The 23,896-nt window shown below is 38.7% G+C and overlaps 1 protein-coding gene across 2 annotated transcripts in view; it reads left to right on the top strand.

The window, feature by feature from the left end:
• Positions 1 to 2,392: 2,392 nt before the first annotated feature.
• Positions 2,393 to 23,896, top strand: part of mtor (mechanistic target of rapamycin kinase) — a 72,055-nt gene continuing 50,551 nt past the window's right edge. The window contains exons 1-25 of one of the 2 annotated variants that reach the window (XM_088289850.1): positions 2,393 to 2,524; positions 2,865 to 3,007; positions 3,166 to 3,274; positions 3,721 to 3,953; positions 4,204 to 4,404; positions 4,484 to 4,618; positions 4,756 to 5,031; positions 5,622 to 5,730; positions 6,326 to 6,509; positions 6,799 to 6,927; positions 7,722 to 7,966; positions 8,915 to 9,124; positions 9,190 to 9,395; positions 10,245 to 10,367; positions 10,487 to 10,570; positions 10,994 to 11,086; positions 11,555 to 11,689; positions 14,032 to 14,161; positions 17,342 to 17,592; positions 17,705 to 17,791; positions 19,627 to 19,794; positions 21,292 to 21,404; positions 22,481 to 22,643; positions 23,094 to 23,186; positions 23,504 to 23,650. In XM_088289850.1, the coding sequence (XP_088145976.1) occupies positions 2,879 to 3,007; positions 3,166 to 3,274; positions 3,721 to 3,953; positions 4,204 to 4,404; positions 4,484 to 4,618; positions 4,756 to 5,031; positions 5,622 to 5,730; positions 6,326 to 6,509; positions 6,799 to 6,927; positions 7,722 to 7,966; positions 8,915 to 9,124; positions 9,190 to 9,395; positions 10,245 to 10,367; positions 10,487 to 10,570; positions 10,994 to 11,086; positions 11,555 to 11,689; positions 14,032 to 14,161; positions 17,342 to 17,592; positions 17,705 to 17,791; positions 19,627 to 19,794; positions 21,292 to 21,404; positions 22,481 to 22,643; positions 23,094 to 23,186; positions 23,504 to 23,650 (3,753 nt within the window). In that variant the 5' untranslated portion in view covers positions 2,393 to 2,524; positions 2,865 to 2,878. Of the gene's footprint in view, positions 2,533 to 2,864; positions 3,008 to 3,165; positions 3,275 to 3,720; positions 3,954 to 4,203; positions 4,405 to 4,483; positions 4,619 to 4,755; positions 5,032 to 5,621; positions 5,731 to 6,325; positions 6,510 to 6,798; positions 6,928 to 7,721; positions 7,967 to 8,914; positions 9,125 to 9,189; positions 9,396 to 10,244; positions 10,368 to 10,486; positions 10,571 to 10,993; positions 11,087 to 11,554; positions 11,690 to 14,031; positions 14,162 to 17,341; positions 17,593 to 17,704; positions 17,792 to 19,626; positions 19,795 to 21,291; positions 21,405 to 22,480; positions 22,644 to 23,093; positions 23,187 to 23,503; positions 23,651 to 23,896 lie in introns of both variants that reach the window. The other variant, XM_088289849.1, reaches the window with a different exon arrangement.

Genomic DNA, 23,896 nt, shown 5'->3' with positions numbered 1-23,896 from the left:
TTCTTCAACCCCCATCCTCTTCAGGGGAGCTGGAGTCGATCCCAGCTGACTGTGAGCGAAAGGCAGACAACCCCAACAAGGCGCCAGTCAATCACAGGGCACATTGAAAGATAGGAACGCATTAACGGTGACATTCACTGTCTCTGCATTCACCGCACAAAAGTCTGGCAACTGAAACACTGCATTATCAAAGATGTTCTTTTAATCCATTGTATAATTATTGAATTAGCGGTAACAAAAGCAAAACGCTCCCTCTTGGTACCATGGTGGAGACAAGCGCTTGCAATCATGTTATTGTGTATCAAAAACTATTATGTTAATGTTGGCTGACAACCATTCACCTTGAATAATAATCTGTGTGGTGTAGTATTGTGTGAATAGTTGCATTGTGTTAAACATACAGTGCTTGGTAAATGTATTACTCCATCTGTCATGATGAAAATGAAGAGTCCATCCAGCTTCATGATATTATTCAATTCATATTCTTTCAATTTCGACGAGCTCTTGAAATCATGCCATTTTAAATGGGAATGAGGAATTTCAAACACAAATTTTAGGCAGCTTAACAAGTGCAGTATTATAACATTCAACCACTAAAAACAAGAATTTTCAAAAAAAAAATACATTTGACTTGTCAATCATTTCATATTATATAATTATATCAGTTTCTTTGTAAACAAGTAATTTGAAATTTCAAAAATAACAAAAATAATTATATTTCAGTGTTAAGAATTCTATTTAGGAGGTTCTACTGCTGTATCAAAAAGTCATGAGAATTACATTAGTTTGCTGCTTCAGGTTTTATAATTTGAATGTAGTCTACAATATTATGAATGATTAGATTCATTGTAATCAGAGTATTTGTAATTACAAAGCCTTTCTGTGCCATAAAAATCAACATAATCTACAAACAACATTTCCACTTTTTTCAGCTTTGCCACAAAGAGACAACAGACGCCTGGAGATCACTCTGTCATGGTGATTGAGTTAGACAGAATAAGAGACTTGAAGCTTTCAAAGTGGGGATGTTGCTTGAATTTAATCTTCCTCTGTCAAGCTTGGTTACCTACAAGGAAACATATGCAGTCACCTAAGATTTTCCCAAAAGGGGCCTTGCAGGGAAGAAATATTTCTGCACGTGAGACTGTACAATTTATTGGATCAGCGGGAACGTAGTTCGATTGATGTAAATAATGCTCTGGGACGGGTTCTGAGAGTAGATACTGCTTTGGCATTGGCAAGCATGTATGGGAGTTGCATGTAGAGTGAGGTGACGACTGCTGAAGACTGAACCCAAACAAAATGCTTCACATTTTGTTTATGGTAAATGTAAGGAAAATAAAGGCAAAGCCGTGCATTTTTTACTATTTCTAATTGGTTACTTTAATTTGTTACGTGAGTTAGTTAAAATATAATAATAATAATAATAATACCAATATATACGTGGCTTGCATCACGATACAATATAAATACTGGTATCATTCTGACGGTGTCAACTAAAACTGAACATTATCAGTCTTTAAAAGGCAGAATATTTGTAACAGGTTTTCCATTTTGTATAACACATCTTGACAAATATGTATGCAGACATGCGATTATGCATGTCATATAGCACAGCTACACAGTATACCATATGCTATAACCACTGCTTATGCAATTGTTAAATGCAATCTACATTTTGTTGCTCCCTGGGTGCTTAAATTTAAACATGGAAATGCAAGTTGGAAAACTTTCATTTTTATTTCATGCTATGCTATGGCGAATGTAAGTCAGTTAAGGTTTTAAATGTTGCAATTGTTTACTGTCTACAGATACAATCACCCCAGCCACTGTAAATTATAAACTTAAAGTTATTTTTTTTTGTTTCATTTTATTATAATAGCCTAATTGTCATCGTCATTATTCATGTTTCATGCAAGGCTAAAGCCCTCGTGTATGTAAAAGATGGCACAGTTGCAGATGCTCTTCAGTGGCCACAAGTGGCCACAATCATTCTGGCAGGACCTGCTATCAGTCTCAGCTGACGTCCAGTCACCTAAAATATTGACTGACTGTTTATGTATACATTCAAGCTCTCCTACCTTTCATCTGCAAATTTCCTTTGATCCCTTGAATCTCCGTTCCGTGCTCTTCCATCTAAAAGACATCAACATTCACACAACTGGCGAAGCAAATAAAGAGGAACTTAATACACTAACTGCATATAAAATGATATACAACAATATGTGGGGCTTCAATCTCGCTACAATGTCGAGTTATTATTTAATTTACAATTTTAAAAATAGTCTAAGTTAAATGCATTCATATTGCGCCTCTTTGAGCTTTTAGTGGTAAACCCGTAATAGTGTAGTCTGCGCAAGCTGTGCGCAATATTTACTCTCGTTAAACGTCCCTTAGAAGTCCTGCAGGACGTCAGCTCTCGCTCCCTCTAAACAGCTAGCTAACCTTGCGCCCAGGTTCAGCCTGAGTGTCCTATCATGAGGGATCTTCTGCAAGTGACGATTTGTATATAGGTTGTGTGCCTGTAAGCGCGTAAGCAAATTTAAATATGATTGTTATCTGAGTGTTCTGCGACATTGGCGATGATTGCTTCACGTTCGCGCTAGCTGACTTTCGCTAAACATAAACAGCTGTGTCTGTGTTTAATACCTATACGTATCCCGCAACAATCTCAGTCATAGTGTGTGCCAAACAGTGTATACATTTTCGAGATAATACTTTCATTCATTTTTAGTTATAAACTTATTAACACGAGTCACTAGCCGGAGATGAAGCTATTTCATGTCAACTAGCAAAGCACACTCACACCCGAAATTTACTATACCACAGCATATATATTGTTTTTGATATTTTTTTTGATGCAGATTAGGTCATCGAGATGGTGATCTTGTCGGGCACAGCCACTGTGTTGCAGCAGTTTGTCAGTGGGCTCAAAAGTCGAAATGAAGACACCAGAGCCAAATCTGCTAAGGATCTGCAGCACTATGTGACAACGGAGTTGAGAGAGGTAAAGATCTGTCAGTGATTCAAACTCTACATTCACTTAGTTTTCACTTGCACGTGTTTAAGTATTGCTCTTAAAATGACTATTTATTTACACTACACGCTGGTTTTGTTTTTTGTGTGATGGTTTGTGCAAACACTGGTTTGTGTTCTCTTCAACAGTTAAGTCAAGACGAAGCCACCACATTTTATGATGAGTTAAATCACCACATATTTGAGCTGGTGTCCAGCTCCGATGTGAACGAGAAGAAAGGAGGGATTCTTGCAATAGGTAAACATGCTTAATGTTTTTTTTTTTCTTAATCTAGTCCCCACATAATGGCCTATCCTCCAAATGGATGTCCTTTTAAAGTCGGTCTGTTTTCCGCATGCACGCACCACACTTGCCCTAAGAAGACAAGGTGCGCTTCGCAAGAGCAGCATACTCAACAAAGCACATACGCACCGCAGAAAGTGGCACACACGATTTATACATAATACATATCATATATTGTGCAGCTATATGGAGTACAGTATCATTATTCAGTTCCGATGATTAAAAAAAACGGATAGTGCAAATCAAGAAGGGCCCCTAGCAGTTGAATAAATATACATCTCTTTTTACTATATGAGCAAACTCAGAAATTACTTCAGGATTATTAATTAACCGCTTGTTGGAAAAGCGAGTGCTTGTTGCATTATATGAAATATTCTGTCTGGCTATTTTCCCCCCCACAGTCAGTCTGATTGGAGTTGAGGGAGGCAATGCCACCAGGATCAGCCGTTTCGCTAATTACCTGCGCAACCTGCTACCCTCCAGTGACCCAGTGGTGATGGAAATGGCTTCCAAAGCCATGGGCCACCTGTCTATGGCAGGGGACACCTTCACAGCTGAATATGTCGAGTTTGAGGTGAAGAGAGCCCTGGAGTGGCTGGGAGCAGACAGGAATGAAGGCAGACGCCATGCTGCAGTAAGTGGCAATGGTTTAAGACCCTTTTATCGTCATTAAAAAAAAAAAAAGTAAAATATGATTTAATGACAATAAAACAGTCTTAATCTCTATCTAATCTCTTAGTCATGTTTTAAAGTGATCATAGTGCAGTGTAGTTGAAGTTGTAGCATATTTGAAGATCAGTGGTGTGACATTGTTGGATTTACACTGTAGAGAGAGACTAAAAAAGGTGATAATGGCATAAAATTATTTCTCTCTTCTATTTCAGGTATTGGTGCTGAGGGAACTGGCTGTGAGTGCACCAACCTTCTTCTTTCAGCAAGTGCAGCCCTTCTTTGACAACATCTTCTACGCCGTCTGGGACCCCAAGCAGGCCATCCGAGAGGGTGCTGTGTCTGCACTGCGGGCCTCCCTCATCCTCACCACACAGAGGGAGACGAAAGAAATGCAGAAACCACAGTGGTACAAAGTATGGCCCGTTTTGGTATCCACTCGAATAACCTTTTGATGGAAGTGTCGCAATGCTATTGATTTCTTTTATGTGACAGCAAACCTTTGACGAGGCAGAGAAGGGCTTTGACGAAACCTTGGCTAAGGAGAAAGGCATGAATCGGGATGATAGGTTCCACGGTGCGCTTCTCATCTTGAATGAGCTGGTTCGCATCAGCAGCATGGAAGGAGAGGTGAGGCACTCACTCAGTAAGTTTGCTTGCAGTTAGGTGAAGTGAAAGTTACATACAACTACTTTTGTTCCAAGGGTTTGATGTAATTAGATTTTATTGAATGCCACGCACATGTCCTAATTATAATGTTCCATCAGCGAATGCGTGAGGAAATGGAGGAGATCACGCAGCAGCAGCTGGTGCATGATAAGTACTGCAAGGAGCTCATGGGCTTTGGAACAAAGCCCCGCCATATCACCCCTTTCACCAGCTTCCAGTCGGTGCAGCCACAACAGTCTAACGCTCTCCTGGGCCTGCTGGGATACAGCACGCCGCAGGGCTTCCTCAGCTTTGGAGCCACACCCGTACCTGCGAAAAGCTCGCTGGTGGAGAGCAGATACTGCCGTGAGCTCATGGAAGAGCGATTTGATCAGGTGAGTTTCACCACGTATTTAAAAATTTTTTTTCCGCTTTTGTTTTTGTTGCTCCTGCCCATCGATCCGTTGAATCCGTCACCATTACACATTTATTGTGTTGCGTACGCAGTCCTTGAGAGCTCAACATTGGCTAAAAATAACTCGTTTTCCATGGTGTTAAAAGTTCAGAATTTTTTTTTCTCATTGAGTCAGTCTCTTTCAAAAGACAGCTAATGCTTTAATCTGATCTAATGACTGCAACATTATTGTATTATTGTTTAGTTGAACACAGTTTATGTTGCATCAGTATATGTTTGTCTATTATTGTTTGTGTAAAATATATCCTGTTATATTCAGGAAACTTTGCAGTTGTCACTGATATTGACGTCATCAGTCATAAAAGTTTTTTTTTTTTTAATTACAAAAAATACAATCATTTATAAATGGATTCTCTGAGCAGTCCCGTTTCTTAAATCATTCACAACCAGCCCAGTAAAAAAAAAAGGATTTTGACATATTTATCCGTCAATGGTATTGAATGAGTTAAGGACAATATTTTCGTTTTAAAAATAATGTTTTGTTTCAATACATTGTTTGTTTTCCCGTAGGTGTGTCGATGGGTGCTAAAATACAGAACCAGTAAAAATCCCCTCATCCAGATGACCATACTAAATCTGCTGCCACGGCTTGGTGCCTTCCAGCCACATAATTTTACGGGTGGGTTGAATACATATTTAAAATAAATAAATAAATGATGTGACCATCTGGAGAGTTTATTTTTTTTTATTTTTTGATCTCAAAACCATAGAGAATCAATAGCAATAATACGATGGATGCTGATGTAGTAAGGTCACTGTGTTCCCATTTAAATATGAAAAGGCTGGGGTGGGCGACATGATATACTGTGGTTAGCACGGTGACTTTTTGGATACGTCTTCCTCAGTTCTCAGCTTTGGCCTTTCTGTGTGGAATTTTTCTCCCTATGTGATATCCTAACATGTTAGATCTGATTTTCAACCAATGTGCCATGGCACTTTAATGTGCTGTGAAAGATCACCAGGTCTGTTGCAGGAAATTATCCAATTACACTTAAAGTTGACGTAAAAGAAAACAAAAAAAAACTTCAATCATATTGAAATTGACATCAAAATGGCCTCAGATCGCATCACGAATGTTAAGGCTAAAATAAGGCTTAATTATTTTCTCTTTGTCATCTCAATAACTCTGTTGATAGACTACAACTTAATTTTGCCTGATTGTTTTCTCATTGCACACAGGTTTACTAATAGAATTATTTGCATGTGCATTACAGACCAATATCTGTCGGACACAATGGGCTATCTACTAGGCAGTCTCAAGAAGGAGAAGGAGCGAACAGCAGCCTTCCAAGCTCTGGGCTTACTGGTGGTGGCAGTCCGAGCCGAAATACAGCCGTATCTTTCCAAGATTCTGGAGATTATAAAGGCGGCTCTGCCACCCAAGGACTTCGCTCACAAGTCAGTACCAGTGTCTTCAGTTAACATTGTTCCCCATATAAGACCTTTCAAGGTTGCAAAAGTTGTGCAGTGGCCTATTTTTTTTTTTTTTTTTGGCAGTGGTGTGAAACTTTTGTCATTAGATTGTTTTATATGCATGGCCTAGGAAAGTGCATTCACTCGGAAGTGTCAGTTTTCCCAGTAAATAAGGCAGTGATTTCCTTTTTCTTTTTCCAAAACTTCAATCTATTTGGTCTTGTTGGAGAACTTTTACAATACGACATTTCCCTTTCCCATCTTTCATGTACAGGAGGCAGAAGTCCATACAAGTGGACGCCACTGTGTTCACGTGTATCAGCATGCTTTCCAGGGCTATGGGTCCCAGCATCCAACCAGACATCAAGGAGCTGCTGGAGCCCATGCTGGCTGTGGGCCTCAGGTATCAGACGTACTGCAATCTGCCTTGTATCGCTGCATGAGGTCTCGGTGCTCAAAGTTGTTGAATTTTTGGGGGGAATTGTAGAAGAATTTGGAATAATGTTTCTTTAAGTGCTTGAAAAATAACTTTCTTGAACAACAAATGTTCTCAAGGGTGTCAAAGCTTTTTTCACAAAGGGCAGCATACAAAAAATATTTAGTTGTTTGAGATATTCCTTAATATTTATTTGAGTTTAGGCAGTTCTGGCCCAAGGATTTTGGTGGTCCAAAACATTTACATCACAGCCGCCTAATCAAACTGCGGTCACACGACCACAAATTTGTTCTGTTAGCTAGATATTGTCCCGTTTTCTTCCAGTGTCATGCATACTTGAGGGAGCAAGCAGAAATGTTAGGAGGGCGTTATTTGATAGCATTATTATTATTTTTTTTTATTTTGTTTTACTTTTTATTTATTATGCCGCCACCTTAGTGATTGCTACTTGGCATCTTTCACTAATTAGCAGTACTTGTCATTAAAGATCAAATGACTCATAGGTGTCGTGGTAGCGCTCCATTTAACACAGTTGGGTGACTGTTGCACTAAAACAAGGAGAAATTTGGCTCAATTGAGAAAAGAATCAACTCTTTTATCTGCTAGAATCCTGAGCAAAAAGCTCGTGTTTTGTGTACTTGGAAAATTCACAAATCAAATGTTTTTTTTTCCCTGAACATTCTTTTTTTTCTCCAATTCATTAAATGTTAATGCCACAGCTGTAGTTTTAGTCCGTAACGTTGGCTTTTCTATTTATCCAGCCCTGCACTGACAGCGGTGCTGTACGATCTGAGCCGCCAGATCCCGCAGCTGAAAAAGGACATACAGGACGGGCTTCTGAAGATGCTCTCGCTGGTTTTGATGCACAAGCCGTTACGGCACCCAGGCATGCCCAAAGGCTTAGCTCACCAGCTCGCATCGCCAAGCCTTACCAACATCCCGGAGGCCAGTGATGTTGGCAGCATCACACTGGCCCTGCGCACTTTGGGAAGCTTTGAATTTGAAGGTATGAGCCTTGACATTGACACAGTCAAAGTGTATGGTGTTGTATTGCTTACCTTTCATGGACTCAGGTGATCCATGAAGGTTGAATTATTGCAATTGATCTAGCGTCAGTGTGTATAGAGTGCACCCAGAAAGTTTTCATGGAGTTCCACTTTTTCCACACTTTGTTACAATTTGACTGAATTTTTCAAAATTATAAACATTTAAAAAAATTTTTTTTGCAAATTTATAAATATATAAAAAAGACATCTCATGTACATAGGTATTGTAAATAAGTACTGTACTTATTTTAAAGAGTAGTCTGTAATAGATGCATTATTCTAATTAGCTTCCTGGTTGCAAAATAACCATCTAATAATCAAAACAATCTAAAAAAAAAAAAATGAAAAATTTGAGTTAAAAATTTTCTAATTGATTCCTAAGGGTACTTTTGTGTTTTGTTTTTTTGTTTTGTTTTTTATTTCTGGAGTACTTAAAACCCTGACTATTGTCAAAAAGTTAAGGTTTCTAAATGAAGAGAAAAGACAGAAATAATATGCTGCTCCTTGTGTAGATAAACACTGACACTAGTACTATCATTAGTTGAAACAATCTAACGATAATTTTATACATACTGCATATCTTTCGATGTTTTCATGCTAATTTAAATTCACTGTTATTGCACTTTTGTTTCCTATTGGGGATGTTTTAATGTTTCAAATATTCTTTGAAGTTGAACACATTTTGAAAGTACCCATAAAGAAAATGTCATTGTCTTTTAAAGAATTAAAATAGTCTAGGGAAAATGCTAATGAATTTTCCAGTTCATTTCATTCTCAAGGCACTGAATCCATCGCACCCGCACTGTTGCGGTTGTCTTAGAAGTATAGAGACGTTGTATTATGATTTTTTTTTTTAACACACATCATCTGGTTGGATTAAACGAGTTTGTACTCTGTTCTTTCATCAGGACACTCCCTTACTCAGTTTGTGCGGCACTGTGCCGACCACTTCTTAAACAGTGAGCACAAAGAGATCCGAATGGAGGCAGCTCGCACCTGCTCCCGTCTCCTGACCCCCTCCATACACCCCATCAGCGGCCATGTTGTGAGCCAGACGGCGGTACAGGTTGTTGCAGATGTGCTGAGTAAACTTCTCGTGGTTGGCATCACAGACCCAGGTAAATTCTGACAAAATTCAACTAAGGATGAACATGATCATAAAATTTGTCGCCATCCGCTTCAGATCCAGACATACGGTATTGTGTGCTGGCGTCTCTGGACGAGCGCTTTGATGCCCACCTTGCTCAGGCGGAGAACCTGCAGGCGCTCTTTGTGGCCCTGAATGATGAGGTGTTTGAGATCAGAGAACTGGCTATCTGCACAATCGGACGGCTCAGCAGCATGAACCCGGCTTTCGTCATGCCCTTCTTGCGCAAGATGCTCATTCAGGTAGGAGATGTTGAGCAAAAAAAAAAAAGTTGTATGAGCAAAAAAAAAAAAGTTGTATGAATGCTGAGAGATGGGCACTTAGAAGTTCTATGTGCCTTTACTAGTCTAAACACAGTCATCTCAGGGTGCGGCCATTTTGTCACTTTATGTTGACTGAAAACGACATCACAGTTGCTCAGGGCTTAGGTAACGACCAATCACCTGTTTTCCGAAGGTTTTGCTGCTTATAACTCATCTTCTACAAACATCAATATTAATCGAAATGCTGTGTTTCGGCTACTCGGGCTGCGTAGAACATATTCTTTTATATATATATATATATATTCATATATTTTGGGTTGACTTCCCCTTCGATTAACGACAAGTGTTCTCCTATTCACCTTTCAGTATTAAATACACCTTACATCAGTCTTATAAATATCAGCAACTTCATAAATGTTCAGATTTCGTTGTTGTGCTATGCTTATTGAACACCATTAGAGGGCAGTAAATGCAAATCTATCAAATATTGCAACGAGGAAAGTTTTGATAGTTACTAACAAAAACAAAAAAACACTGAGTACTAAAATAGCTTCATATAGGAAAAAAAACAAATATGTATTTAAAAAAAAAAATCTAACTGGAATAATCCTGTCTCAAAGAGACAGTACAGATCTGAAGCAAATGTCTACAAAATATCTACTTGGGTGGAGGGGGAAATGTTACTCCATAAAAGGTTCTGAAATATTAACATCTCTGAACACATTTCATTTTTATAGGATCTAACACAAGCACACGTTGCTTTACAACAATTTTTAACGATAAAAAATGAAGTATGCATTATTTGTTGATGATTTTGTGATTTTTCAGATTTTGACAGAGCTGGAGCACAGTGGTGTTGGCAGAAACAAAGAGCAAAGTGCACGTATGCTCGGTCATCTGGTGTCTAACGCCCCCCGGCTCATACGGCCCTATATGGAGCCCATCCTCAAGGTACAACTTTGCAGATTTGTTTTTGTGATGATACATATGGCTATAAATTTAACCTTTAAAACTGAAAATTTAAATCTATACACCTTGTCACAAAAAAAAATCCTCTCTCCGTTCTTCAGGCTCTTATCCTCAAGCTGAAAGACCCAGACCCCAATCCTGGAGTAGTTATCAGTGTCCTAGCCACCATTGGCGAGTTGGCTCAGGTAAGGGTTAAGGCACTCTGTACAAGTCATGAATGAGACTTCTAAGTAGGCAGCAGAAGGAGCCAACTGCAACCAAATTGAACTGAAAAAAAAAAAAAGAGTATGACCATCAAGTGGCATTTTAACTTGTCTGCTGTAGAAAATAAGTAAGAGGTGATATATACAAACTAGAATTATGTAAGACAATTTTAATTTTGGAAGTCAGGACTGTAGGATAGCAAAAAGAAATGCATTTCAAATGCTTTGAGTTTATTTTATCAAGAAACGTAGAACATACTGTAAGGACGCATGTTTCACAAGGAAGGAAGTGTCAAACGGATAACGTGTGCATCCTATTAGCAAAAGCAATTCTAAGAAAGAAATAAATTGAGAGGACACTATAAGGATATAAATGTGACGTATCCCATGTGTTCTCTTGTGTAGGTGAGCGGTCTGGAGATGAGGAAGTGGATGGATGAGCTTTTTCCTATTATCATGGACATGCTGCAGGACTCATCCTCATTAGCCAAGCGACAGGTATGTGTGTATTAAAAATGTTGCCATTATTTTTCTCTTTTACTTAGCGCTGAAGAGCATTTTTTTCCTGTGTAAAAAAATATAGAATAAAGAAAACAAACAGTTGCATTCTGAAGCTAAAACTGTGTTTGAATTTGTATTTATAGAAATAAAAGCTAAACAAACTGAACAGAACCAACTGATCACCATATGTTGTTCCATGTAGTTCTTTGACTATTTTTTTTTGCGTTTCAAATTAAGTTTCTATATAGAGAATAAAATTGAATCAACTATTTTCTCGTCAGTACAAGGTAACATTTGAAGAAGCATTTTAGCATAGTTAATTGTCATTTAAGTGCAGAATGTTGTTATACAAGTAACTATTGATGCCCAATAAATGGCAAATTAGCTTTGCATGGAGAAAAAAATCTTCCAATTGCCCATTTTGTAATGGTACATTTATTAAATCTGCTTCTGACATTCCACCAGGTGGCGCTGTGGACTTTGGGCCAACAGGTGGCCAGCACTGGCTATGTGGTCGAGCCTTACCGAAAATACCCTTCGCTTCTAGAGGTGCTGCTCAACTTCCTGAAGACAGAGCAAAATCAGGGCATCAGGAGAGAGGTATGCACGAGTGCCTCTGTCCTTTTGTGGTCTTGTGTTTCTCACGCTTTCCTTAGTAGCAACATGAGCATACTTCAGGCGTTCAGCGACACCTAATGAGGCCTAGCAGTTCACATATGCTAAACAAATTAAGACTTGTCTGTGTGTTTTGATTTCAACCAATGAGTCATCATCACATGGATATAAACACTCCAAGATACTTTTCTACTTTTCCATAGAGACTTGAAACTTTTTGTGCAGTGATGTAATTGGTAATTGTTTGTTTCCCTACCTGTTACATAATGAGAGATTCAGGGGAGGCGGGTCATTATATTGCCTGTGGTAGAGTACATGTGATTTTTAGGAGGAAAAAATGCCCCAATGACAAGTAAATTACCGTAATACATACAAATACTTATAATATAGAAGACAAGACGAAAAAAAAAAACACTACTGCATTATCTATTTGTTACTATGCTGTCTTTGTTAATAGATGTAACTGAGGAAAATATTGTATTGTTTCTTACTTCATGAGAGCTATGAGTTTATTAATTGACAACACGGCTTTATTTTCATCATCGTTTTTTTTTTTGTAGCCTTTCCAATAGTTTGAGTGAATCTTTAAAAACATTTGTTGAAAAGCTTTGAAGATGGCAGATGGTGGGACAGTGTGTGTGGCTATGCTCCTGCTCCTTTATTCACGGTGCTTTGTGCGATTCTGACTGCGTCTCTGCTGATTTATGATCGCCAATTGTCTTAAAACTCATTTTTATTCTTTGGCTTTTGCCTCAGCATGAGTCTTGGTTTTTGGTTTTACTGTTTTTGTGCTTTTTGCTGTCTTCATTGTGAATTTATTTTATTGTTTTTTGTCCTAAAGTGCTTTACAAATACCATTTAGTTGAGAATGTAAAATTACCTTATTATTATTTTATATGAAGTTTCATATATACACACATACAAAGCTTGAAATATTTTTTGAGATCAATTTTTAAATTTTTATTGGCAGATTAATCTCAGAGAACTGAAGTAAGGGTTTTATCAAGATTAAAAATGTGACAAAATCATGAATGAAGAATTTTTTTGTTTTTAATGTATACAATAGTAAAATTTTTTAATTTCTTAAATTCACATTGTGTATAACAGTAAACATTATGTTCTTGTCCAGAACTAAAAAAACCCACTGCTGTAATGTAATTTTATAAACTATAAAATGCATTAACATTATTTAAAAATTATTCTTTTTTGTATTTACTCTGTCGATCTAGAAAAAAACTTTGAGTACCAAAAAACGTACAAAAACAGCACCCAGATAACTTTTGCGTATTTAAGATTTGCAATGAGAAAAATGAAGTGCCTCTGCTTTGAGCCGCTGATCCGTGTGTCCTGATACAACTCCTTTTCCTCTCTCATTTTCTTCACGCTTCCCTCCGAACATTGCCCCTCATCTGTGAGCTCTAACTGTGCGACTTCGGCTTGTGCAGCCAGTAATTAATTGACAATCATGTGTAGGCGCTTTCTAGTGAACATGAGAGGCTCCCAATACACATCACTAATTTTGACGGTCTGCGTTTGAGTCTCCGTTTTGCTATTCGATTTGTATTAATGAGGTGCAAAATATTAATTTTGATGGGAAAAGAGTGATACAAAACTGCTTATTTTGAGCCTTGATGTAGAATTCTTCTGATAAAGCTGTCAAATTTAACAATTTAAATAGATTATGAGGTCTTGGGTAAGATCTATCCCCACAATTGAGGTAAATTTGGACTTTTAGAGATTTTTCTTTTAACCTATATTTATTTTTTATTTTTTTCTACTACGATATTTGAACAGTAATTTTCCTCATTTATTTATTTATTATATATTTTTTTAAATCCGACCTGGGCCTCTTATGTGGATATAAAATCAGATATGTATCCAATGTGTTTGCAGTATGAACACTTATTTTGTATACATCTGACCTGTATGTCATCAAAAGCCAAATATATGCTCCGCGCGGGCTACATCTGCAAAGTTTACATCATGGATGTTCAATTCACATTAGTCACGCTTGTTTTTTTTGACTGAGTCACTGTAAAAAAAAAAATCTGATTTGGGACTCCTGCCCTGCATTGTTAACGTAGCCTTCGTCCCGAAAAAGAGGTTAAGTTTCATTCAGAGCCTTCATGTCCAGTTACAACGGAACAAATGAGGAAAACATTTCAGGTGCTGTTATGCCCTAATAACTTTGGCGCGGGTCTGTGCTCTGTGATTGCTCTTGGGACTTGTCTGTTTTCAGAAAATAGTCATTCATGATTGCACATTTCCGCCACTTAGACGATGACTTACTGTCATGGTGTGTATATCCCCCCCCACCCCCACCCCAGGCCATTCGTGTCCTCGGTCTGCTTGGAGCTCTGGACCCGTACAAGCACAAAGTGAACATTGGCATGATCGACCAGTCACGAGACGCCTCTGCAGTCAGTCTCTCTGAGTCCAAGTCCAGTCAGGATTCAGGTATGCCTATAAACACTGTGACAAATCTCCGCGTAGGCAGCACTTTTTATTGTGTTTTGAATATTGATTAGTTACACACTGCATTGTTTTGTTCTTTTAAAAGAAAAATAGTGATGATAAATTCTCAGCAGCTGGAAAGTTTGTTCTGTGCACCAAAATGATGGACCTTTCCTAAATTTTCACTCTGATCATTATTTACAAATGGGTACAGAGAGACATCTTCTTTTTTTTTTTTTTTTTGGTATAAATAGGTTATAGCTTAGCTGACGTTTCACACTAACCATAATGGAAGTGTGCAGTCCCAGATTTTAATACGCATGCCGACCAAAGGACATTTGTAGCCATAATAGATTGTGTTTGGCAATACATTTGAAAATATATATTTCAATGACGCATGGAGGTTACAGTGCATTTGCAATTGCAAACCTCCCGTGGATGGCCGCATGTTTTATGAACACTTAGGGTTTTAAAAACAGAACACGTGAGGGGGCAGTTAACATCGAGAAAATGTGTGTCGAAGCAGTTTCATTCAATATGTAAAATAAAACATTTTAAATGGACTGGAATGGACTTCATCAACTCTTTTTTTTTTCCATTTTGGGTTGACAAAATCCCATTTAAATGATGGTTCTGAGCTACTGGACGTTTTGGGATTTTTATTTTTTTAAGTACCAGTAGTATTCGTAGTACAGGACGTCTCAAGCACACAGTCATTGTTGGCAGATCGTGTGTAATTCATTCGACTTATTTACAAGACACTTCACGTTTTGGGAAGAGTGAAAAGCGGTTTTGCTTTGTGTTGCATTAGATTTATCAACTAGAGTTTTTGATACATTTACATAATATAGTTAATAATGTGACCGTCTCCAAGGTTGAACACAAACCCATCCGGGACCTGGATTGACTCCCCAAGATTTTTTTAACCAAAAAGTTATCAGCATTTTCTTTGTTTTCCTAAGGTGGGTATTCTGCTGTAGTTTCAGAAAAGCTCTTAAAGCCCAAAGAAACAGGTCAGCGCCCACAATTGAGTGTGTCACTTTGTTCTCTGTCTGTCTCAATTTTCATGTGTACTGTATGTGTGTGAACTTTGTGAAGCACTTTGTACTGTAACTGCACATTTTAAAACGTTCTTACTGTCAGGTCAGACGGACATCTTTAAAAATAGGGCAAGATTGTTTTCTTTTTTTAAATTGCAAAGTCGCCCTTTAAATTTGAAATGATAATGTTGATACTTGTAAACATACGCATGAACCTCTCTGCCTGCATCCTAGTTCATCTTGACTTACAATATGGTAATAGTCTTACCAGATTGTTCTCAAACTAAATGGAGTCCAGCCAGATCTGAAGGATCAGGTTGTATGTGTTGGCGGATTTATTAGGGTCATTTTGTGGAGTGTGGGTTTTTTAGGGCACCGATTTCGCCTTGTCACGTTTTTCATTGGTTCTGCCCATCTCTTTTAACTGTCTTAAAATGACAAAAACATTTTTCTTTTTCTTCATTTAACCGCACTGATTGCTTCTTTTAAAATAAACAGTCCGTTAGCCGTCTTCTGCGCACAATTGGTAGATTTGAATAAAAAAAGGCACAGAGAGCAAAACTTCTCACTTTTATCTGCAGGCCTATTGACAATCTTATGTCCACAGCCCCCGAGCCTCCACCGATATGAGCGCTCTTGCAGAAGCTTAGTGAGACCCTGAATATCAGACATCTGTCTAGTATCAGACATATGTCTAGTATCAGACATATGTCTAGTATCAGACATATGTCTAGTATCAGACATATGTCTAGTTCTCCACATTTAAATGGACACACCAACACCATGCATCACCTGTGGGAAAAGAAACATACACAAAACTGCTTAGTAGGACATAACAGCTGTCATTTGAACTTTGAGATTTTGGTACGTCAAGGTAATGAAGCAACAATTACCGTAAGTTCTTCCATAACGAGCACTCGAATATTATAGCAAAAACTAAAATACATTTTGATTGTGTTTATAATATACCATTAAAAAAAAAACATACTTATGTAAATGTCTGGATTCCTAAAACAGAAAACTGTGTCATTAACAGTGAATTGCTCTGGGTTGTGGTATATCCAGTAGATAGTTAAGTTGATGTACATTTTGTATGGAAATGGCAGCATATAATGTACAACGGTCTAGCTCCATATGATTATACATTACCTCATGAAGCTCGAAATGCTAGAAAAACATAACCACGTCTGCTTTGGCAGACACTTCTCCACATGAACGTAGGGCTATGAACATGATGAAACACTCATAGGATATAGCCATGATCAAGCAGTGATATATCCATCCATTATCTGCACCGCTTCTCCTCACAAGGGTCGCGGGGGGGGGGTGCTGTCTTCAGGCAGAAGGCGGGGTACGCACGCACGCACATATATATATATATATATATATATATATATATATATATATATAAGACTTCACTCTTATGCAAATTACAAATAGAAAAGCCATGTGTCTTGCCATCTGTGAAACATTTCTCACAAATATTTGAATTTTTGGGTCTGTTATGAGAACACATTGGTCGTGTGTTTTTTTTTTTTTTTTAAACATAAATTGGGACTTAGGCTCTGTTTAAAAGAAATGAGTGCAGAGCTCTGACTCTTGCACTTTTACCTTACGTTACGCCCCTCAGCTAGTCAACTCGGCTGTGGCAGTATCATGTGTGCTATCATGGGGTTTGGCCTCTCTACAATCCATTAACAGCTCATTCGGTCAGCTGTTTTCCAGCGTCTTGATTTACTTTGGAATGAAAGTGATTTTGATGTCACCATCCGAGGGACATCTTATTATTAAGTTCACAAACGATGCATTCTTTTGAATGGCTCTTTTGAGCGGTGAGAACTGATTCATAGCGCTTCATTATTTTGAGCCAATTTGGGATGGTATGAGGTAACATTGAAGCTTGACTCGTACTGTAGTACATGAAAAAGTCCCGGGGAAAATAATCTCAACCTGATAGTGGTTCACATAGCAGAACTATGGAGCTGGTGTGGGCTCAGTCTCCATTCAATTTACGCTTCACAATGGAAGGCTCACGCTGCGCGGATTTACTGATAGCGACAACTTGACTGTCCCTGATGTATGTTCTGGTCACTCGTTTTTCCATCCTGACCTGTAGATGACTTTCGTTTTCTCCTCATCCCAGCTGACTACAGCACCAGTGAGATGCTGGTCAATATGGGAAACTTGCCCCTGGATGAGTTTTACCCCGCCGTGGCCATCGTTACTCTGATGCGCATCCTGAGAGATCCATCCCTGTCAAACCACCACACCATGGTGGTCCAGGCTGTTACTTTCATTTTCAAGTCTTTGGGCCTCAAGTGCGTCCAGTTCCTACCGCAGGTCATGCCCACTTTTCTCAATGTGATTCGCGTCTGTGATGCCAGTATCCGAGAGGTAGGTTGCATTACAGATGGGCTAGGATGGTATCACGTTCCTTCGAGTTAATAATACCGGTAGTCTCACAGCCAGTCTGAGCTTACTATCTTTCCTCTTTGTGTTTCTCCAGTTCCTTTTTCAGCAGATGGGAATGGTCGTCTGCTTTGTCAAGATCCACATCCGCCCCTACATGGATGACATATTCACCCTCATCAGAGTGAGTAATTATGTTTACGTTCCGTCCTTCTAATCACAGTCTCCCCTTTTCCTCATCACTGAGGATGTTCCAATGATTTAATATGTCACGGATGTCATGAGCAACGGGGAGGAGAGAAGACCTCAAGAGAAGCTTAGAGCAAAGAACTAGCACTGGTGGCAGATGTTGTTGGAAATTATCTCATTTGGAACATGTTTATTGATTAGTCATCTGGTCCGACTGGACAGTAAATTGTTTTTGGAGTAGCCGAGCCTAACTTCACATATTTCATAATAATAATAAATAATTTTCTCCAATGTTCAAACCGTGATCACCTAGTCTCTTTACGCAAACGCCTGTAAACCTGGGTGGCGACGGTCGCACTCTCCATTGATTCTTTTGTAACTCGATCAGGGCCTCTGTGAATGACGTCTGGCCTCCACGTCATATAGCAAAGCACATCATATGCAATTTATTACGAAACGTATCAAGCAGGTCGCACAGAATCACGTCAAATGTTCAATCAAATTATTTCCACTCAGGCTTTTTCAGACTCCCACTTGTTTGGAATAAAACACTTTACACTCTAAAGTACACGTCATTAGCAGTCACAGTTAAGAGCTCTGAGGTATGATTACCACTCAAAACATCCAGTTCTTTCTTCCTCTATGACTCAAGCCATTCACTTTCATCACATGATGCTGAATGGCTGCTAAAGCCATAAAGTCCTCTGTACTTGCACAAACCCACCTGTCATGCACATCATTAAATTGCAAGGCACGAAATATCAAATGGCTGTCTTGCTATTGGAACTTGCTCGCAACTTTAAAAGCACTTTTTCAATAGCGATAAATCTTAAAGAGAAATAATTGAGAGAGCCATGCTACCGTTTCTCACATCCCACTGAGTTCATAAAAGGTGAAACAAAGAATCTATTCATTTTTTTTACTACAGCCTAACCGCTGTGTCCAGATGAGTGGGCTGCAATAGTCATTCCGGATGTGCATTCATTTTCTCAGTAGTCAGTCGCTGCAGGCGAGGCACACAGTCAGTATTTGCCCTCTGGACATGTGACAAAAAACACCTCCACCAGTTAATGGTACTTTAGGTACTTTGGTTTAAATCCAACGGCTAGTATCTCTCAGGAACACAGCGGGCATGTCTATCAACTATTCCTAAAATGGTGTCATAAGCCTCCCAATGGTGTGACATCATCTTACTTCCCAGTAAATGTCCCCACCGCCCTCCCACGCCCGGCTGCACCTAATATTGTGACACTCCCTTTTTCCTGGATTCAACGCTGGAAAAGATCTGAAACTCAGAGGAAATAGATTTTTTTTCCCATTTTCTCAGACCCCTACAAATCCTCATCACTAAAACAACGCTGGTTAAATGCTTTGGAATCCACACTCCGAATATTATATACTGCCCATAAAACAAATTGCATATGTTCCATAATTGGAATAGCATTTAATGGGGTCACTCAGATTTTGGAACGACTTTCAACTCAGTTCTCTGTTTTTTCACTTAAACATCATCTGCCATATTTGTGCCATCTTTTTGATCGTGTCATAGACTTTAGGACAATTTTTGACCACCGATGGTTGTTCTGCTGTTCATTTTTTTACTTTTAAGATGCCCATAACTGATATCAATGTACACAGAACATTACATTTAGTTAATCCCCAAAACAACTCATTGCACACATGCCCCGAATACATGTCAACAATGGACAGCGACAACAGAGGTTAAAAATTCAAATTAAATAAAAAATATCATCGTGTCATGCTCTTATCTAATTTTTTTTTTTTTCAATGATGGTTATGCAGGAAACTTAAATTAACTTTGTTTTGCAGGAGTACTGGACACCCAACAATCCAATGCAGAACACCATCATCCTTCTAATTGAACAAATTGTGGTGGCCCTGGGGGGAGAGTTTAAACTTTACCTGCCTCAGCTCATCCCGCACATGTTGCGTGTCTTCATGCATGACAACAGTACCGGGCGCAGTGTTACTATTAAGGTAAGTGCAGGGTAGTGCTCCCAACAAAAGCAATCTTTGTTTGAAACGACGACTGCTGCTGGAAACATTAGCCTCCTATGTTGAGGTTGAGGTTTTTATTTGAAACATGTTCACGTTTTGTGTTTCTGACCGTTTTTGAAATCTCACCATGGGCTGAAAGTGTATTGCCATCAAGTTGGAAAAGCGTCAGAATCCGAATAATCAGAAAATCTTCCCTTTTTGTTATGGGGTGAAGAAAGAAGGATGGTTGAGAAACGACACTCAAGCTGCTTTAACGCTACATTCTCATTAAATTAACACTTTTTAAAGTTGAACACAATCTGTTCAGAGAAACTGGTTTGAGTTACTTATGTGTTTGGATTTTGCAGGCGTTATAATTAAAATACAAAGAATTTGTTTCTGGGTCAAACTGCCACCATCATAAACTTTTTGTTAAATCTACACTTTAGTTTTTACGTTAAATTTCATGCAAGTGAAAAAATAAGTAAGCCACAGATATTACGTAAAAACAAGAAACCATTCTACCTTAACTCGGATATGAAGTGAAAACACAGCTGCTGTCTGACTGTATTGAAAGCAGTCTGGTTACGTCACGTAACCTCGGGTATACATTCTTCTCATCGCACGTTCTTTTAATACACCTTGTTGAGGCTGATCATTTCTTGAGTAACTGCAACAAAAAGTGAAATTATCCTTTCATGCTTATCTTATGATGTCATGCATAATAGCTGTTGCCAAACTCTCAATGATTGTGCATATTCTTAACAAATACTTTCATCAAATTCACAATGGCTGCTGTGGCGTGTTCCAATTTTGTTGATATATTCCAGTTCTGTTTTCTGTTGGCTGCGCCAAATTCATTCAGAGCTCAATTGTGTGTAATGAAGTAGTTAAAAGACAATGTAAACCTGCAACAGCCACTCACTCATCTTTTAAGTGCTTCAAGTGTTTGTCTGTTTTTTTTCCTGCAGATGGTTCAGGGTAAAGGCCCCGATGACATTATTACATGCAAAATGGTCATAGGGTGTGCATTTGCCCTCGCTACTGGTTATTGTAACAGCAGTCTATAGACTGGCTCACCTGAGTTAGATCTGGGTCTGGATTTCGCTTGAAATGATTGGGGGTGTCTCAAAATGTAGGGAAATGGTTACTCCGGATACTCACTCATCCAAAGGAGAGGCAAAGAAAAACATACCTCCATCATTCCACGGAACTTCTCATTCTGTCTGCAGCCATGTCTCAGAATACACATGCGCACTTGCCCACCTCCACATCAGATTCCTGCCGTCGTGCCTTCTATCCATCCGTTATCTGATCTGCTTATCCTCGTGCAGATTAAACAGGAGTACCTTTGCTCATGTGGTTGGAGCTATTCTATATTGCATTTAGACTGTTGCTAACAAATCGTTTTGAATCAATTATCGATGACTCGAGTAATTGTTATAATGGGGTGGCCGATGAAGATATTTGTGCTGAGTTGTGTGTTTTGATCTGCAGCTGCTAAATGCCATCCAGCTGTTTGGTGCCAATCTCGATGACTACCTCCACCTGTTGCTGCCTCCTATTGTCAAGCTGTTCGATGCACCCGACGTGCCCCTGCAGGCCCGCAAGTCCGTACCACCTTTCTGTGCATGTAGTTTTGTATTGTCCTGAAAATGCTTTTTCAGTCAGCCATTAATCTCAACTTGCATAAGAACATGATATCCTTTAAAGGGGAAATTAAGTTTAACTTTTATTGCATTTGTGGAATATATATCTTTTTTTTCCCGATCATCATACTGCAGTATAATTCACAATACTCACTTTAACAATCAACAGTCGTACTGGTTAGTGACAGAATGACAAAAGCTTATTTTTTGTTTTTTTTGTTTTTCCTTTTAGAAACATGACTTAATTGCTCATGTTTCTACTTTGAAAACTTAAGTAAAAAGAAAATAAAAATAAAATCATCAACATCACAGGCAATTCATTAATTACAACTTCCAAAATTAGCTTTGCGAGGATTTACATCATTCCAATATTTAACTACATCTCCTTTTAATTCCTTTGACTGCTTTTTGTACAAAAAAACGACCAAACACCCACCCATTTTTCCCCCTCTTGAGGTTGCCATTTTCCCATGTACTGCCATTTGCTGGCGACTGAAAATGACATCACGCAAATTATCCATTTGGTCATGTGGTGTTGGGAATTTTTCTGCATATTCCACAAAATGCAATTTGAATCATAGCACTGTGTTTAGACTAGTGGGGGCGCATCAAAACATTGTGAAGAAAATGTTTGACTCGACCTTCCCTTTAATTGCATTAAGCATTATTATTAATACTTATTAAGAAAAACATCCTTTGTAATACAAGTATTATTATCTATGATTACTAGTAATAAAATAGTATACGTATTATATAATGGGAGTCATTATTATTAATGTCATCTTTCAATTCAAAAACACAATATAGTCATTTTGAACTCATGCAGCAATAGTAGGACACACATAAGTTGAACATGATTGAGAATTCCAAACTATTTTCACACAACTTGATAGTTGTGCATGGACCCGTCTAAATATTTTGAAAGAAAAAAATGGAGCAAACATGGGGTAGAATATGGAAATATATATTACATTATATATTTTACAGTTTTACATTTATGTTAGATTCACCCCTCTCGCCTTTTTTCTGTGGCTCAGGGTTGCCTTGGAGACTCTGGACAGGTTGACCGAATCCTTGGACTTCACTGACTACGCTTCTCGAATTATCCACCCCATCGTCCGGACGCTTGACAGCACGTCCGAATTGCGCTCCACATCCATGGACACCCTGTCCTCGCTCGTCTTCCAGTTGGGCAAAAAGGTAACTGTTTGCTCTCTGTGGGGCTCTCAGATGGAGCAATTATTCACTAGGACGCTTCCCGCCTTCCCACTGCTGGCTGTGTATGAACGGTATTTCAGTTATTCCTACGCCCCTTGCCCTTTATTACTTCCCGTTAGACTGCTTACGTCATGGTCTGTTTGTCAGTGGGGGGTTTTTGTTTATGAGCGTGGATAAGGTCGCATTTACTCGGTCTCCTCCCATGCTTTACCCCTCCTCATTCATCAACACTATCGTTAGCATTCCTCACGTAGCCACGTCTGGCAACGTGTGGAAAAAGAAGCTTTTGATGTAAGCCCCATAAGTAGTTTGATCCTCATTTATTTAGCTTATGCGGAAAAGGATTTTTAGAGTAAACAAAATGAAGTATCTAATTATGCAGACGTATAACCTTTTATTTCTTACCCCCCTTCACCTTGCTTCCATCTGCAGTACCAGATCTTTATCCCCATGGTAAATAAAGTGATGCTGAAGCACCGGATCAACCACCAACGCTACGACATACTCATATGTCGCATTGTTAAGGTGAGTCGTCGTATGAAGTAAAAATACTGAAAACTCTACTAAAGTGATGAAAATACACTGCAATTATTAAATATTTCAAGTATAAACACTTGGCCCCTTAACATTGGGTCTACTACATTTTTGAGAAAAAAAAAACGTTAATCAGAATCAAACAAAACATTTTACATTCAGTCGTAACACATTTAGTAAATATTTCCCCAGAATAGCACTAGTTAATTCAAAAAACGTTTTTGTGGGTAAGCCCGATGCAACTGTTAGTCTGCACGCGACCTCTCTTTTTCATCTGTGTGGTCCTTGCATGTCTGTGTTCGTAACAGGGTTATACTCTGGCAGAGGAGGAAGAGAATCCTCTAATCTTTCAGCACCGCCATCTACGTGGTAACCAAGGTGACACGTTGGTCTGTGGGCCAGTGGAAGCAGGACCAATGAAGAAACTTCACGTCAGCACAACAGCACTTCAGAAGGTCAGAAAGAATAGTAACTCAAACTGAATTTGGCTTTGTTTGCATGTTAGATAAAGTGAATAAATCAACTACTTGTGTGCAAGGCGTTTTTGTTCACTTGCGGTGGTGACTTAAGAACAGAGTATGAAAATTAAAGGGGAAAAAAAAACCAAGACTAACTGGGAAATAGAATGCCTTTATGTAAAAGATCTGCAAAAACTTTGCAAGAAATGATGCGACATAGTCTAAGATCGCTCATCTCGTAGC

The sequence above is a fragment of the Idiotropiscis lumnitzeri genome, chromosome 3, assembly GCF_059441095.1.
Source record: "Idiotropiscis lumnitzeri isolate Australia: NSW breed Sydney's pygmy pipehorse chromosome 3, RoL_Ilum_1.0, whole genome shotgun sequence".
Classification (NCBI taxonomy): Eukaryota; Metazoa; Chordata; class Actinopteri; order Syngnathiformes; family Syngnathidae; genus Idiotropiscis; species Idiotropiscis lumnitzeri.
The sequence above is the reverse complement of the archived record's forward strand: the minus strand, read 5'-3'. Positions and strand labels throughout refer to the sequence as shown.